This window comes from Mustela nigripes, chromosome 3, assembly GCF_022355385.1.
Source record: "Mustela nigripes isolate SB6536 chromosome 3, MUSNIG.SB6536, whole genome shotgun sequence".
Taxonomy (NCBI): Eukaryota; Metazoa; Chordata; class Mammalia; order Carnivora; family Mustelidae; genus Mustela; species Mustela nigripes.
The window spans coordinates 139,602,485-139,618,232 of record NC_081559.1 but is presented as its reverse complement, the minus strand read 5'-3'; the positions used below and the strand labels follow the sequence as shown (position 1 = coordinate 139,618,232).

Genomic DNA, 15,748 nt, shown 5'->3' with positions numbered 1-15,748 from the left:
AAATACATGATAGGAAAGATAAGCTCTCATAATAAATCACTCTACAGTATCTACTTACGCATTAGTTTATATTTTATATTTCAATTATTTCAATATAACAGGTTTGGAAAGTAAATATTTCTTATTGTTTTAGGATTTTATTTATTTATTTATTTGAGAAAGAGAAAATATGAAAGAGAGAGCTCATGGGTAGGGGGAGGGGTGGAGGGAGAAGCAGACTCCCTGCTGAGCAGGGAGCCTGATGTGGGACTGAATACCAGAGCCCTGGGATCATGATATGAGCCAAAGGCGAACCCTTAACTGACTGAGCCACCCAGGCACCTCGAAAGTAAATGAAATATTAATTGCTTTTATTTATTGTACTTAGGGATGCTTTTCTAGTTTTCAGAAAGGAAGACATGGGTTAACAAATGAACAACTTCTTCTTAGTAAAAGAAAAAGTTGATGGACACATAGAAACCAATCCGTATAATTTAGCACCACAACTTCAATTTAAACCAAACTCTAACACCAGAAACATTTAAATGATTATGTTTACAAAGTTTTAATGAAACTGCTATAGTAAGGGGCTCACTGTTTTTACAGTGAGAATTCTGTGTTAACTTTTCACTAAGAAGTCCTATTGCAGGGTGCCTGGGTGGCTCAGTCAGTTAAGTGTCTACCTTTAGCTAGAGTCACGATCCCAGGGTCCTGGGATTGAGCCCTGCAGCGGGCTCTCTGCTCAGCGGGGAGCCTGCTTCCCTCTCTCCCTCTGCATGCTGCTCTGCCTACTTGTGCTATCTCTCTGTCGAATAAATAAATAAAATCTTAAAAAAAAAAAAAAGTCCTATTGTAAGAATGATAAATTGCTCTGCTTCCCAGCAGTCAACAGGAACAACGTAAACATGGTTTCCCAGCTTCCTTAGCTGTTAAGGAAACTAAAGCTAGTTTAATAACAATAGCAATCAGGTTTTCAGGTGTCCTTTAGGAATGTCTTTAGCTTCTTCTTCTTCAATAAACAAGCAATGACTAAGATGATGATTTTAAGAAATACGGTTTTCAAAAGTCCTTATCTGAAAATCTGAGAAAGAATACCATATTTAATATTCTTCATTTGTGTCCACAAAGCCATTCTTGGTCCCTAAGTGCTAGTATTTATGTCTCAAAAGGCGCAATCCTACATACTAATTTACTTCAGGTTCTCTTGGGCCCTGTATTTTTGCTAATGGGAGACACAAACAGGAAGTCTGAGGGTGTGAGATGAATTTAAGTCTGTAGCACCAACTCTATTCATCCCCTTTGAATCCTCTGCCTCACTGTGGTGATAATGACAGTGTCCTATCACACAGCCCTACTTCCAGGCAATAGTCCTCACCAGGCTGTGCCTTCACCATTCAAGCCTGGGTGCACTCCATCATTTTATGGCTCACTTCAGCCCTGTCCAATGCTGCATGTAGACCACCAAATGTTCTTTAATTAAAAACTTAAAATATAAAGCAGCATGGCCTACTAAATAGATTATGTCCATATTCATATTTTGCTTCTGAGGTGGATAAACTGCCAATATAGAAAATATGCTGCTATAAACTGGAGGTTAGTTGCCTTAACCACACCTTATTGATTCTGTGAACTACTTAAAAGAAAAAAAGTAAGGTTCACCAGGTCATCGTTATAGGTTCTTATCTTCGGTAAGTTTTAGAAACCCACTATTCCAAGTAACATATTTGGATTGGTCCCATAATTTAATTTTTGGAATTCCTATACAATTATCTGTATTTAGCATTCAGTTGGCAATATGAACCCCAAACATACTTTTGATCTGTATCTGTACTTCATCGGTATTACACAGTAGCTGAATACTTTAAAACTCAAACCCCACTAACATGCCTTTAATCATGTCTGTCTCATCTCCAGAAGCTGCCTAGTCAAATGTCTTCACAGGTCAAGCTGGTGCCATCACACAAAGTGGCTGGAAAAGAGTGATGTGACCTATGGCAAGTCAGAGCAGGAATCAACACTTTAAATCTCCACGTTTTTTAGAAACACCTTGACATACTATATAGTAAACCTCCTCTGTATCTATTGGATATTTAAACTTAAAGCATTATGAACCGAATGAGCCAAAAACATCTCAAAACCTCCCATGCCTTTGATTCTACATGGATCTATATGCAGTATGTCTGAAATTACCAGCTCATAATGTCTTTTCCTCACACCCTTCATTCCTGCCCTCTCAATCTCTGTTGATGGCTTTGCTTTATAATTTCACTGGGGGAAAAAAATGGAAGCATCCACGTGAAAATTCTCTTCTCTTTTCTTCATTGAATACACCAAACTGTCTGCTTCTGCACCTACAGCCTCAGTATTTCCTATTACAAGAAATGAAATGACATTGTAGCTATATTTTCTCCCTCCCATTGCCAAGTGCTTTCTCAACTTTTTTATTAACCTACAAACATACTCTGAAAAAAAAAAAAGGAAAAAAGCCCCTATTCCCCTTTAGCAATAGCTAGTTTCCTTTTTCTGATTTCCCTCATAGAAACATCATCTTAAAGAGTTACCTGAGGTAACTCCACCTTCTCTACTACCTCTCCTCCAGTTCTCTTCTTCCCAGTTCAGAAAGACTTCCAGTAAGACCCCCCCGCATTGAAATTAATCTTATCAAGATCATCAACAACGTCCATGTTAACAAAACCATTGTTGGCTTTTATTCTTCATTTTCCTCAGCCTCTCATTGAAATTAATTGAAATTAATCTTATCAAGGTCATCAACAACGTCCATGTTAACAAAACCATTGTTGGCTTTTATTCTTCATTTTACTCAGCCTCTCAGCAATCCTGAAACAGAGTTGTCCCTTGCTGAACTTTCTTCTGGCTTCTGAGATACCAGTCTATCTTGTCTTTTCCTCCAGTCTTGCTGACCATTTTTTCTCAGCTTTCTTTGTTAGTTACTCCTCTGTTCAACCCCTACATATTGTGGGACCCCAAGGCTCAATACAAGGCCTTCAACTCTTGTCCATAAAAATCTCGTTGGATGATTTTGTTTGGTCAGTTAAAATGCTTCCTAATAACATCTACATAATTTCCACATTCTTATCTCTAGTTCCACCTCCCCAGTGACCGTCAAAACCCAAGGGAAGATGACATTTGGCATCACAATGAAGCTGGGCCAAAAAGAAATTTCTGATTTCATCCTCACCTATTCCTGTCTTCCTCTTAGAAAATGTTTCAGCTCTCCACAAATGTACTTAAGCAAAACCTATGAACATCCCAGATTTCTCTTTATCCTTCACGCTTCACATTAAAGCTGTTAACCAAATCATTGGCAATGCCATCAAACCATACCTTGAGCCACCCACCTCTCTCCATCTTTACCACTATCATCCTGGTCCCAGTCACCATCCTCTCACACCCAGAATATAGCACTGACTTCTCAACTATCTCTGTGTTTTCAGCCTTAGCTCTCCTTCAGACCACTCTCCATAATGTAGTCAGAATAATTTTTGAAATGGAAATGGGCCAGGGCAATCCCTTGCAAGAAATTTGCAAATGAATTTCCACTTCACTCAGGATAAAATCCAAATTTCTCTTCACCTATAACCCAAAAGGACTTCTGGCCCATTCTTCTAAGTCTACCTCATGTTCTAACACTTCCCTCATTACTGAATAAAGTTCAGTCACACTAGCCTTCTTTGTGACCCATGAAAATCCCCACTTTATTTCTGACTTGGAGACTTGTGTCTCCAAGTATTCCTTGTGTCCAGTATTTTTGTGTCCAATATTGTGTCCAGTATTCCTTCAGCCCAGATCTTTGTATTTTTGTTTAGCTGATTCCTTCTTATAACTTAGCTCTCAGGTCAAGAGCCACCAACTCAGAAAAGCCTCCCCAACTACTCAACAAGATTAGCTCCAACTCTATTCTTCTTTATCATCTCATTCTGCGTATTTTCATAATTTGTTAAACTTTTTATACAATGATGTACTCTCCAGCATCAAGAACATTGCCCGACACAAAAATACTCTACCAGGACTTGTTGAATTAAATGTTTTCTCAAACACAAGTTCATCAATAACAAATTGGTTTAATCAATATAAAAGTTTTTTTGTAACTTCCTAAAATTCTGAAGGTAACAGATATATAGGAAAATAAGGAAAGCGTTACTTAGACATACTGTAATACTTGAACTAGACAATTCATTACCACTTGAATTTGTACTTTTTCTTCCAATGAGCTAGATATTATATATATATATATATATATATATATATAGTACATAATAGCATGTAAGACATATAGGTCAGTTTTATAAATATTTGGCTTTAACTGAAATAGCAAAAATCATTAAAAATATGAGAATTTAAATTTTAAATCATGTATAATCGTTGGTTGTATAAACTCCTAAAAAGACAATAAAAGGATACAGCTAAACAATAGCAAAGGATGTTCTTGAACCAAATATCATTCAATTATGATGATAAATCATTATAAATGGTTATTTTGTTTTTAATGAAGGCATTCAGTAAAGATAAAAAAATAATTACTCAATAATTACTCAATAATTGCATTTTCCTCTTGACTGTTATTATAAATGTGGGATATGTTCCCTAATTGAGTTAAGTCTTCTAAAACCACATTGAAAATTTTTGGTTAGAAAAGAGTTAATGCAGATACCACCTGGCCCATAGAAAATGAAACACATATTTGATGAATGAGTGAATGAACACACATGCTCAATTTTCATCTCATTCTGCCCATCTACCCTTGGACCACTACGACTTCACCTAAATTAATGGTCAGTTCTTCAATGTGGCCTCCATATTGTTAAATTCAAGACTCTTCATTTCACTTAATCTATTTATAAGTAACATCTAACATAGCTGACCACCATTTCTGCCTCTGTTCATTTAGCTTCTAGAACATCATGCTCCTAGGTTTTTTGCTGTTGTTATTATTTTTTATCCCCCTAATTTTCAATTTTCTTTGCTGTTTCTCCCCACTTCTCTATCTCTATACCATAAAGTGTGTTAAGGGCTCACTTCTCAAACATCTCTATCTATACTCACTTCCTCAATGATCTTCTCTCTCTTCATGCCTTTAAATACCATAAATGCTGATAAATGTTAATTTGATGTTCCAGATTAGACTCTACCACACTGGTCTAATTGCATACTTGACAAATTCACTTGGATATTTAGCTAAATCTTAAGTTTAATGTGTCCAAAATTGAGCCTCAGCTTTCTCTACCAAGAGTTGATCTATCTACATTCTTCCCTATCTTAAAAATACCACAACTCCAATACTTCTAGTTCCTCAGGCAAAAACCACACAGCCATACACCATATCCAAAATCTGTTAACTCCCAAATAAAATAAAATCCTAATGATATACCTCATAATAAAGAAACTGGTGTTTACTGGGCAAGAACTAGGCACTATACTGTTCTGCTTCTCATGCCAAGGGTCTCATCTTCTGTTGTTAATGGAGGGAGTGAGACAATGGACTGGCTTTTTGGAAGAGAGAAAACCATATGGAAAACAGGAGGCATCCTTATTCTGGGAAGTGAGGAGGTAGAGGTTGATTTCACCTCCTCTAATCTCTTGGAATTTGGTTGGCAAATGGGTATCAGGTTATGAGGAATTCGAGAAACAAGAAAGAGGATCATAGGGGAAGGGAGGGAAAAATGAAACAAGACGAAACCAGAGAGGGAGACAAACCATAAGAGACTCTTAATGTCACAAAACAAACTGAGCGTTGCTAGAGGGGAGGTGGGGGAGGGATAGGGTGGCTGAGGGATGGACACTGGGGAGGGTATGTGCTATGGTGAGTGCTGTGAATTGTGTAGGACTGATGATTCACAGACCTTTACTCCTGAAACAAATAATAACATTATATGTTTTTTTTTTTTTTAAGTAAAAAAAAAAAAATGTGTGTCAAGTAACTGGGTGACTTCTGGGATCTCTATAACCATTTAGGAAGTCACTACAAGTTGAAAGACACAGAGTCTTCACCATTGGTATTACACTAGAATAGAAACACCATCCATTTTCAAAAAACTGCAGCCAGGAATTGATTTCATCCTGCATCAAATGCAGAAACTCCCAGACTACTGGCTGCCTGGCTCACTGAAGCAATTTCATTAGTCTTGCAATAGGCTTCCTTGAAATTTTCAAGATTGATGTTACGATTACAAAGGGGTTTTAGTGTGTATTCACACTCTTGCCACTTCTGACCACCTTCATGGTTACCAGCCGTCAGTGTTAGATGGATTATTGCAATAGCTTTGCCTCCCTGCTCACACTTTTGCCCCACCTCGTACCACCTAACTTCTGTTCTCAGCAAACCCAGGTGATTCTGTAGAAGTACAAAATCATACTATTCCTCCGTTCACACAGTTCAAGTGGTTTCTTACCACTCAGACTGAAAGTGAGTTTCTTTTTTTTATTTTTTTCAAGATCTTCTTTATTTATTTGACAGAGGGATAGAAAGCACAAACAGTGGGAGAAGCAGGCAGAGAGAGGGGGAGAAGCAGGCTCCCCATAGAGCAGGGAGCCTGATGTGGGGATCGATCCCAGGACCCAGAGATCATGACCTGAGCTGAAGGCAGACGCTTAACTGACTGTGCCACCCAGGCGGCCCTGAAAGTGAGTTTCTACAATGATCTAAATCTGTCCTTCTCAGTTAAATTTCTAATCTCATTTTCTACCTTACTTCCCACCCTCCCTCGGTATAAGGGCCCTTTGCTGAGTATGGTGATTTAGGATCTTCACACCAATCCAGACAAAGAATGTTTGTTGTGTTTACTTCTGGGTCCTAGTGGTACCTCCCATGTAGTAAACCTCTAATACCTGCTGAATGGAGGAGCAGATAAAAATAACAACTTCAAAGTCTTGTGGCATTTTCTGGCTTGGAGTGCTCCGTTCTTCTTAAATTACTTCTCTCCTCTTTCCTTTCTAAGACCCTAGATTTGCTGTTTACATTTAAGGAGGTATCTTTAATCTCCCCAAACTTCAGGGTAATAACTAGATTATATAAAACTGGACTGTAACGTCGTTTTCTTCCTATGGGTATGGCGATTTACAATGCAACTTCTGAAAAAATACATTAATTGTAAGTTCCATTGTCTTTAAAAAACAATAACCATTTATTTAAATTATGGTTTTGAGATGTTTTTAATTGTGTTGACCAAGATACCGAGAGCCATATATAACTTCATTATATCTAAATAATACTATTAAGATAAAATGCTTTAGGAAAATTAAAGAAGCTGTTTTAAATACAGAATAAAAGCCTTAATAACAAATAATGATAATATTCTTTGAATCAAGAAATATTTAATGTACCTTTAACTGAATGAATATTATATTGTATATCAATAAAAGATGAAAATGTTTAATTTTTGAAAATTACCAAGTAGGCACCAACATACACAGGAAGAACAATTGCTTTTGGTATCAAGACTTGTAACAAAACCTTAGTTGATGTGAATTCTTGTCACTTTTAACAAGATAAAAAATGTAACATGGAGCTTTGGGTAAATGAGTTATGATGTCATCATTTCATCACCTGCATTTTATTCTGGATATATGTAAAAGGTGGCAAATAATGTCAGAAAATATAGATTATTGAGAGTAAACAGAGCAACTCATAAGACAAAGATCACTCTTTCAGGTCTGGATTTAGGCTAGACAGAAATAGGGCAGAACCCAGACTAGCTTCACCCTGTTTAGCAAACTAGGTTGTCTCACGTTGTTTCTAGGATTATCTGCTATAAAGAAGTACAGGAAAAAACAAGATCAATAACACCTTGACTTCCCATGTTAAACATGACCTTAGGAAAAATCTAAGTGACAAACTGGAACCAAGTTATTACAACATGCACCATGGACCAAAAGTACCACTGGTTGTTTGGCTCAGGGCCTCCAGTTCCCTACCAAAAGCAGAGGTATCCAGATGTATTTTGTTCTACATTTGGAAAAGTGCTATGCCAAGGTTCTGCCCATAGTTTTGCCTCTATGTGAGGTGAGAACAAGCAGCCACAGCTATCAACCCACCCAGCAGACTGTCTGTCAACAGTTCCTTAAAAGACATGGAAATAGCTGTAATACCAGAAAATGGCTTATATAATTGAGCCCTGTGTTCTTTTTTTCAGTAAAGTAATCTGGCTGCTAAAGCGCATTCTAGACTTAGGTACACTTTGCATCATAGTGAACCACCTGGGATCAGTCACTCTATAGTGTTTTAGAGGCTCTATGTTAAACATTTGTAGCAAGAGGTAAATATCCATTAACTCATTTTAGTATTTGAATTCCATTTGAATACATTTATTATTATCTCAGTAGCTCCATATTACAGGATAATTTTTGATGTACTACCAATATTTCAAATATTGAATTATTTGAAACATTCATTCCTTCATCTCTAGCATTTCCAATTTCTGTGTCAGTATCTCCAGTGTTACTGATATCCTACCTTCCAGAACTTTTATTATTTTAACTCCTCTCTCTTACTGTCCTGTCTTCACATTCATCTCATATATAATCTCCTCTATTTTCCACCCATCCTTTCATTCAACAGATTTGTTGAACCACCAACAATATTCAATCAATTAATATTTACTGAGCACTTCTATGCATCAGGCACATCAGAACAATTATAAACATTAATAAGGTAGGATGTTTACCCTTCCAGAAATTTAAAGTCTTGGAAGGGAAAACAGATATGTAACTATTTAATTGCACCAAAACTGTTATACTTTCAATAGGTTTGGATAAAATACTTTAAGAACACATAAGTAATAGGACAGAGGGTTGGGTGCACCAGAGAAAATTTTGCAGAAAGACAACATTTAAGCTTAGTCTTGAATAAGAGATTATGTGGAGGAGACAAGAAGCACAGACATTCAGGGCAGAGACGAAACTGATGAGCAAAGAGACACGAGGAAGCACAACCACCTTTAAGAACAGTGAAAATAGTTCGATGTGAACACAGATCGGGATATACACAACGGAGTTGAGGGCCATAGGCAGAATTGACAAGATGTGTCTCCTTAATTATACATTAATCAAAGTGGGCTTCAACTTGAGAGCATCCAGAAGTTAACAGAAGTTTTGAACAGCCGAGTAACCACCACAGATTTGTTTGAAGAAAAAGACAGATTTAGTAAAGTAAAAAATAAAGTAGGAACAGACTGGTATAATCTGTTGGGTGAGAAGCTGTGGTACCAATCTTGAGGTAAGATAACAAGATAAGGTTAGGATGAATTGGAAGAGATGAACTCAAAAGACATTTCCGAGACAGAATCTACAGCATTCGGCACGTAACTGTGTATTTATGTTTGCGTGCATGTTATGTGAAAGCGGGAAGAAAGAATGACAGTATGGCAAGGGCTGGGCAGATGGGACCAGTTTTCTATTCTGTGGGATATTTTGTTTTGTTTTGCGTTGCTTACAGAAAACTGAGCTGATGCTGATGAGATCCACTAAGAATCCAGGAAAAGAAGTAGGATCCCAGGCAAGGGTAGAGGGAAACAGGTAAGGCATTCATTTTCTTTTCAGACGTCTTAAGGCTGAAATAGCTGTGCAGTAATATCACACGGAGATGACCCAGTAGTCATTTGGAAATATGAAAATGAAGCTCAAAGAGATGACAGTTACATGGAGATACAGACTAGGTATGGACGATATACCATCAATACACAGATGGTATTTACAGTCAAAGGAGTAAAGAATATCTTATAGCAAGGGAGAAGGCCAAAAGGAAAAACCTAAGAAACAAAGTCTTACAAGATGAGCTGGAAAAAGATCGCATTGATGAAATGACCAGAAAAATAAAACAACAAAACAATAAGATGAAAAGCCCATGGAAAGGAAAGGCCTGAAAAAAGAGCATATGTGCAACAATATCAAATGTCTTATCTCCTTTCGGCTTGTGGTTTTATTCTTTACCCAATTTTACCACTGAGAAAAGCAGTGCCCTGAAGGGTTGCTGACTGTCAGAGGTCACATACCAGTAAGCGGCACAGGCAAATGTGAACCTGCTGCTATGGAGGGCCAAAGCTAGTGTTTTTTCCTTTAAAAATCCATTGCCTCTTCCAGCAACAGTTTCCTTTGGTAATGTTAGAGCTCTAGTTTCTCAGCTTATCCAGAAGTAAAAGTGGGTAACCTCTCTCTTTAATGTGCTTGTCTAAAGTAAAAACTTGTAGGACTTTTTCATTTATGAGCTTTTCAAAAAGAAAGGCAACTAGGGAGCCTGTCCAAGCATCACTGGTTTCAATAACGAATAACTCATTTCTCCCCTTCCTGATTCTGCCCCAGGTCTGTGCTTTCCTTAACCTACTCTTCTAGAAGGTTCCATGGAAACACCACCTGCCTGTCTCTCTTCCTCTAGGTGAGCTATGTCCTCCAATTCAGGATCCTGACCACCTTCCAGGAACACCATAAACCCCACTTTTCCCACCGATTAACTCTCACCATTAAGAATATTCCATTATTCTGTACTCCCTTGGCATTATTCACACACCTCAGCAGAGATTTTATGCCCTTGTTTACTCTAACATTTTCGAATGTGTCTATTCTTTCTTCTCAATCAACCTATAAGTTCTTCAAGGGAAGATGCGGCATTCCAGAGTCAATTTTTAACTCTAGTAGTTAAATGAGGATAAGACAGGGATAGAGGGGTGCCTGGGTGGCTTAGTGGGTTAAAACCTCTGCCTTCGGCTCTGGTCATGATCCCAGGATCCTGGGACCAAACCCCACATTGGGTTCCCTGCTCAGCAGGGAGGCTGCTTTCCCTCTATCTCTGCCTGCTGCTCTGCCTACTGTGGTCTCTGTCTGTCAAATAAATAAACAAAATCTTAAAAAAAAAAAAAAAAGAGTAGGGATAGGAATGTGATGTTAGTAAATGTGGATGTGGTTTGACTGCTATAGGTTCAAGTACAACAAATACACTAACATGAACTCCAAGCGTAAATAAGGTTACTGGCTGTTCACATTTTTAATGTGATGTGACATCTAGCATACAAGCAGACAAAGTGGTGGCACTCTAGGTTATGGCAGACTTTACAGGAAATAACTCTTGAAGCCAAATTTTAATTTTGCTTTCTCAGAATAAGTACACTTTCAAATAATTATGTGAAAAAATAACATTTTCACAAGGTTGATCAACATCTGTACTTCTATTACTATGCAATACATAAGTCAACTATATTTCACATAAAATAGTATTGTTTTTTAGGCTTTCCCCTTAAATGTGTATTCTAGAAAATGTGTTCCAGTACAGCTGGGCAATGAAGTTCTTTGCGGCCGATTAATGGCCAAGACACAGTTCCAGTGCTAATAGTATCTAAGGGCAACACAACATAAACCCTGGCTGGTTTCTAAATCTACATTTCAAGGATAGAATGAAACCAGTGAAACTAAAAAGAAACTCCTATAAACACCCCAGACTAGACATCATACAATAGGCAGTTATTTTCTTTGGAAGTCAGACATAAAAACGAATCACAGAACTGTTCTTCCATTATTTCCATATTATTTAAAACACACACAAATATTCTCAGGTTTCTTTTTGTGGGTTCAAACTCCCAAGTTCTTCCTTATTTTAAATAAAGCAATGGAATGCCTATCCACATGGAATAAGCATAAAGTGGCCTACTTGGAAAGGCTCCATAATTGGCTCTTGCTGTTCTAAAGCTCACAAATGAAGAAGTCATAGAATATTTTACTTTGGACAAACGCTTTAAAATATGCAAAAAGCTGAAATGTGAGACATTACAGATGTCATGGCCCGCACAGAATTTTTAAAAGAGCTAACGATTTCCTCAGGTATTTTATTTAAACACTATGGGGAGACATAAAATTAACTCTCAGTCATAGTCACATTTACTGAGACCTTACAACATACCTGATGAGCTAAATTTTATAGGTTATCTCATTCAATCCCCACAACAACTCACTCTAGCATGTGAGTACACATGCTAGACAGGAGGGAACAGAAGTAGAAAGAAATTAATTTGCTCGAAGTCACACAGCTTGTGGGTATCAGTGCCGGAATTGAAACCCAGACCACCTGATTGTCAGGCCCTGATTCTTAACCTCTGATGAGTTCTATTGAGTGCTACCTATTTTCTTCAGGGTAATTTTTTTTTCCCTAATGAAAGTTAAAATAATATGCTATAAAGTTAAAATAATATGCTATAATATGCTAAAATAATATGCTACCCATTTTGTAATGGGTAATGTGAACTTAGAACTTCCATATATCTTTTAAGTTGCCTAGAGAATACTCAACAGCACTAATGTAAATGAAGAAAGAAAACTAGAATGCATTAAAATTAATTATACCCTACAATGTATCCAAAGGACAAATGTAATTCCCAATTTTCACTGTATAAGCATTGCTATCACCAATAATTACTTACCAGTTTTGCTAGTACATTCCTAATTTTAGTATAATAGATATTTGAAAATGTTTTACATATTTGAGATATAAAGTAATACATTCATTAATAAGTAATATCCCAATAGCCTTTAAAAAGTAAGTTTGTGGGTTGCCTGGGTGGCTCAGTCAATTAAGCGTCCCACTCTTGATTTCCACTCTGGTCATAATCTCAGAGTCATGAGATCGAGCCCCATGTACAGCTCCACTCTGGGCAAGGAGCTCACTTAAGATTCTCTCACTCCCTCTCCTTTGGCCCCTCTCCACCTTTCTAAAAATAATAATAATAATAATAATGATGTAAGTTTGTTCCCCAAACTTGCTGTTTTACTCTAAAAATAAATACAACGTTAATATGGATAAACCACATTTAAAAAAAAATATTTGTCCAGGCTTTTTTTCACATGTCAAAGTGCACAAATAAACCCACAAAAAAAAAGTAATTGCCAAAGCACTGCTTCCCATAAAGAACCACGGAAACATACCCTTTACAATGGGTCATTCACATATTGGTAAGAAGCAAGGACCCATTGGAAAGTTATCAATAATCCAGAAAATTGCTTTAAGTTATTGGTCCCTGATTTTTCAGATTCACCATTCTTAAGGTCCATCGGTTAGGAATTAGGAAGCAAGTGTTCTACTAAGTCACTTAAAAGCAAATGCATGAGCTGTTCAGCATTTTCAGTATAGGAGTCTTCCTGGTAAGGGTAGAATTTAGAGATTTTAGTAGGAACATTGCATCTGAAGATATTTAGTTCTACTCTGAAATTCAAAGAGCTCTTAGAATAAAGGGAACACTAATAAAAGAATATGCAGATGAAGATAGTCCCCAAGAAAGTCTGCCTTTTTTTTTTTTTTTCCTAATTTCATACAGGACAAATGGTAATGATTAAATAATAGCATGAGGGAATTTAACCAGGAAGACCAAAAGCATTAATAAACATTTTTTGTACATACCATTTGAAAAATGTCCTTACCATATACTGCATATTAGACGCTGTTGGATACACCTGACTTCGTAATTTATTATGAAGGTCCAAGATACTCTGCATGTCATTGTCCGTGATGGCCCTTTTCCCTCTCTGCTTGGCCATCCACCACTCACCATCCTCATCCATGTACTTTTCCAAAAGTTTCTCCAATAAAGTAGCATTAGGAACTACCATGGCTGGAATTGCTCTAGCCATGAATAGCACTGTGGTTACTCTGAGCCACTCCTGCGCGGTACACTTCATAATGAATGATCTCAGGATTTCCCCAGGAAAATCTCCAAGACAGGTTCTTCCTCTCCTTTTGGCTATAACGACATGCGGTGTGATTAAGGTGAACATCGAGGCAGATATTAATTTTCTAATAACAAAAGTAAAATAAGTTGCAAAGGAAGTGTGCCAGTTTGATCTGTTTATATAATGTCAACGAAAGGACATACATTTTTTCAGAATAAATACCTCCAATCCATTTTTCTCTAGCGGATTTTTCACAATGCATTATTTGCACAAAATAAACAATTATATGTACCAAGATAACATGCATGAGGCGAAAATAAATGGAAAAATTAGCCCGAAGAGTCCAACCTTGAAATCAGTTTCTGAATTGAAAGGCTTTATTTAAATGGCTATATACCGCATGCAGTCTGGCAAGGGTATTAGCTGTCTACAGTGTTTTCTACCAATCTAGGGGTCCACGTTTCTGTGTCCTAAGGTATCATTCTATATCAGTGTCCCATCTCCGGCTCTCAGACAGTCAGACACATGTCTACAACATGCAGAAACTGAGGTGAATGTTTTCAAGTACATAATGTCATTCACACATATATCCACGGGTTCATCTAGAAGGCCCATGAAACTAATGCCAAAGAATGGTCTGGGAGGAATCTCCTCTTACCAGGCGCAGGGCAAGAAGAATTCAATCATTTCCTGGAAAGTGTGTGTCCAACCTGTGGCCGGCACCCGATAAAGCTAATAGTTCACCAGCAACTTCAGCCTTTCCTCCCACACGCCGCAGGCGCGCTCTTCACTTAACCCAAACGGAAAGCGCGCGGCAGGAGGAGGGGAAGGTGAAACCCACAGTCTCTTGCAAGCACAAGCGCCCGCAGATCTCCATCGCTGCAGCTTTGCAAGCAGCCCCCTCACTCTCCGTGTCCGCTCACTCTCTACAAGTTGGTTTTTTGTTTTTCTGGGTTTTTGTTGTTGTTGTTGTTGTTGTTTGTTTGTTTGTTTCCTTTTTTAAAAGACGGGTTTTAGAAGAAAAAGGCAGGTAGGAAAATGTGGGAGCCTGACGACTCGGTGATGCGTTTTAGGAATGCCCTTACCTCTCCAGCGTGAAGTTCCGCAGGAGCGCGGAGCGGAGCACCACGTCCGGCCTCCCACAGCCGCCCCAGCCTGTGCACGCGACCGCACTCACACGAGTCGGGTCGGGAAGGACCGGGGCGCGGCGCGTCCTGGAGCGACGAGGGCGCTGATCAGAGGGTGGCCGCGAGCCTGGGCCTCCGCGGCTCCGTCAGGACCTGCAGCAGGCGACGCGCTCCAAAGTTAGAGCCTGAAATTCGGGCCGAAAGGGAGCCTCCGGGCTAAGCCACGGTGGGCGCCACAGCTCCCCCGAGCGCTTTCCGCAGGAGCAAGGGGCGGGGACAGGAGCCGGGCTGGGAGGCCAAGGCTGGCGGCCACTTCGCGCTCCCGCTCGGAGAGGCCGCTGTGCGCAGAGCCAGGAGCCGAGCGCTTCCGCCGGTCCCCCGAGCTCCCGGGCATTTATTGCGGTCCCGGCGCGCGCACGTGACGTGAGCGCCCCTCCTCGCCCACCCCCACCTCTACCCCGTCTGGCCCGCTGCCTGCTTCGGAGCGGGGAGCAGCCGCCTTGCTTCTCCCCCGGCCCAGCGAAGTCTGGGCGCTTGGCCTTTGTGGGCGTACTTTGGGCTTCAGAGGCCCGGCGTGCGGATCAGGGCCCCGTAGGAGGCGTAAGCAAGGACGGCCCCAACTCCTCCCGCCCCTCACAGCTCCTCTGCTTCCAGAGGGCTTCTTCCTGGTTGCTTCCTGAGATGCTCCAATGACTTTAACAACCCTTACAGAAAAGGAGGCGCCCCAGAGACCATGCAGTAGGAGTGGGGATGGGTTAACACCTCAGATCCTGGAGATGCAGAATGTTATGGGGAAGGGGGGTTGGGGGTGGGCGGAGGGCGGGATGGGGGAGGAAAGGCTTTTTCTTTGATTTTTCCAGGAGATCACTTCTGTTTCCAGGACCCAGTGTCTAGAATTGAGTTGTTGTTCTTTTTGACTCCTTTAAACCTTTACGATGACCAGATGGACAAGGCGTTTCATGGAATGATGGAATGATCTG

The 15,748-nt window shown here is 39.4% G+C and overlaps 1 protein-coding gene across 1 annotated transcript in view; it reads right to left on the bottom strand.

Moving 5' to 3' along the window:
* CRISPLD1 (cysteine rich secretory protein LCCL domain containing 1) overlaps positions 1-15,373 on the bottom strand; it is a 42,144-nt gene extending 26,771 nt beyond the window's left edge. The window contains exons 1-2 of the mRNA XM_059392890.1: positions 14,727-15,373; positions 13,393-13,712 (exon numbers count right to left, since the gene is read on the bottom strand). Of these exons, the coding sequence (XP_059248873.1) occupies positions 13,393-13,650 (258 nt within the window). The 5' untranslated portion in view covers positions 13,651-13,712; positions 14,727-15,373. The remainder of the gene's footprint in view (positions 1-13,392; positions 13,713-14,726) is intronic.
* Positions 15,374-15,748: the final 375 nt, after the last annotated feature.